The sequence below is a fragment of the Alligator sinensis genome, unplaced genomic scaffold (assembly GCF_000455745.1).
Source record: "Alligator sinensis unplaced genomic scaffold, ASM45574v1 scaffold838_1, whole genome shotgun sequence".
Lineage (NCBI taxonomy): Eukaryota > Metazoa > Chordata > Crocodylia > Alligatoridae > Alligator > Alligator sinensis.
Genome location: NW_005842996.1, coordinates 343,059 through 344,255, shown reverse-complemented (window position 1 = coordinate 344,255; position 1,197 = coordinate 343,059). Strand labels below are relative to the sequence as shown.

At 64.6% G+C, this 1,197-nt stretch overlaps 1 protein-coding gene across 1 annotated transcript in view; it reads right to left on the bottom strand.

The window, feature by feature from the left end:
• ADAMTSL4 (ADAMTS like 4) overlaps positions 1-1,197 on the bottom strand; it is a 27,997-nt gene that overhangs the window by 2,760 nt on the left and 24,040 nt on the right. Inside the window, exons 13-14 of the mRNA XM_025193011.1 lie at positions 928-1,190; positions 344-517 (exon numbers count right to left, since the gene is read on the bottom strand). Of these exons, the coding sequence (XP_025048796.1) occupies positions 344-517; positions 928-1,190 (437 nt within the window). The remainder of the gene's footprint in view (positions 1-343; positions 518-927; positions 1,191-1,197) is intronic.

Genomic DNA, 1,197 nt, shown 5'->3' with positions numbered 1-1,197 from the left:
TCTCTCTCTCTCAGCACAGCGCACATATACACACACACACGCATGCATGCACAAACATGGATGTGTGTGCACACACACGTGTACAAACATGCACACATCTGCATTAAAATGGACAGGTGCACACATACACACAGGCATGTATGCAGGAACATGGGCACACATACATGCATGCACATATCTACACTAAGATGGATGCATGCACACACACGTATGCAGAAACATGGGTACACATGCATACACATACATATGCATGCAGATATGCACACGTGAGCATGTGCGCGCGCGCAAACACACACGTGTGCACCTGGTGCTGAGGCCCTCTCTCCCCACCCCCACAGCTCACCTGGTTCCAGGGCCCTGTGTACCAGTGGGCAAGGCGCTGGCAGGGCCCGCTGTTGCAGGCGCGCATGTCGGGGGGCCGGGTGCCCACACAGCTCTCCTCCACCGGCCCCTCGCCCGGGCTGGACAGACAGACCACGGCGCGGCGCTGGATGCCTGGGCCGCACTCTGCTGAGCACTGGTGCAGGGCAACAGCAGTCAGGGGGCAGCCGCAGGCACCCCTGCCCTGACCCCCCATCCCCAGGCATCCTTGCCCTGGCTGCACCCCCCCAGCAGCTCCCTGTGCCCAAGGGTAGGGGGCCCAGCCCACCCCATTCCCTCCACCTGCCACCAGGGGGCATCACTGCCCAGCCTCTGGCCCCAGGTGATGGGAATGGGGGGTGCAGATCGAGAGTGAGGGGAACCAGCTGTGCTGGGGGGAGCAGTCCATGTGGGAGCACGTGCCTGTGCACACGTGTATGTCCCAGCCAGTCCCCTGTGGTTCCCAGCACTGTGGCAGGGTCGGGATGGCGTACACATGTGCACGTGCCAGGCCACAGCTGTGCCCGTGTGGGGGCGTGCGCGTGCGGCCGGGGGGGGTGGCAGTACCGTGTCACTCCAGGCGCTGTGGAACCAGGCGCGCTGGCAGGGCCCCATGTCGCAGGCCTCACGGGCACTGGGCCGGTGGCTGCCCTGGCACTCGCCATCACTCAGCACGTCACCCTGGTCACTCACGCAGCGCACGTGGCGGCTGCGCTGGCCCAGCCCGCATGGCACCGAGCACTGCGGGGAGGGGAGTGGTGTTATACCCCAAACTTGGTGCCCCCCCAGCCCTGCCCCCAGCTCCTCCCACAGTTGCCCCCTGGATCCTCCTGGACC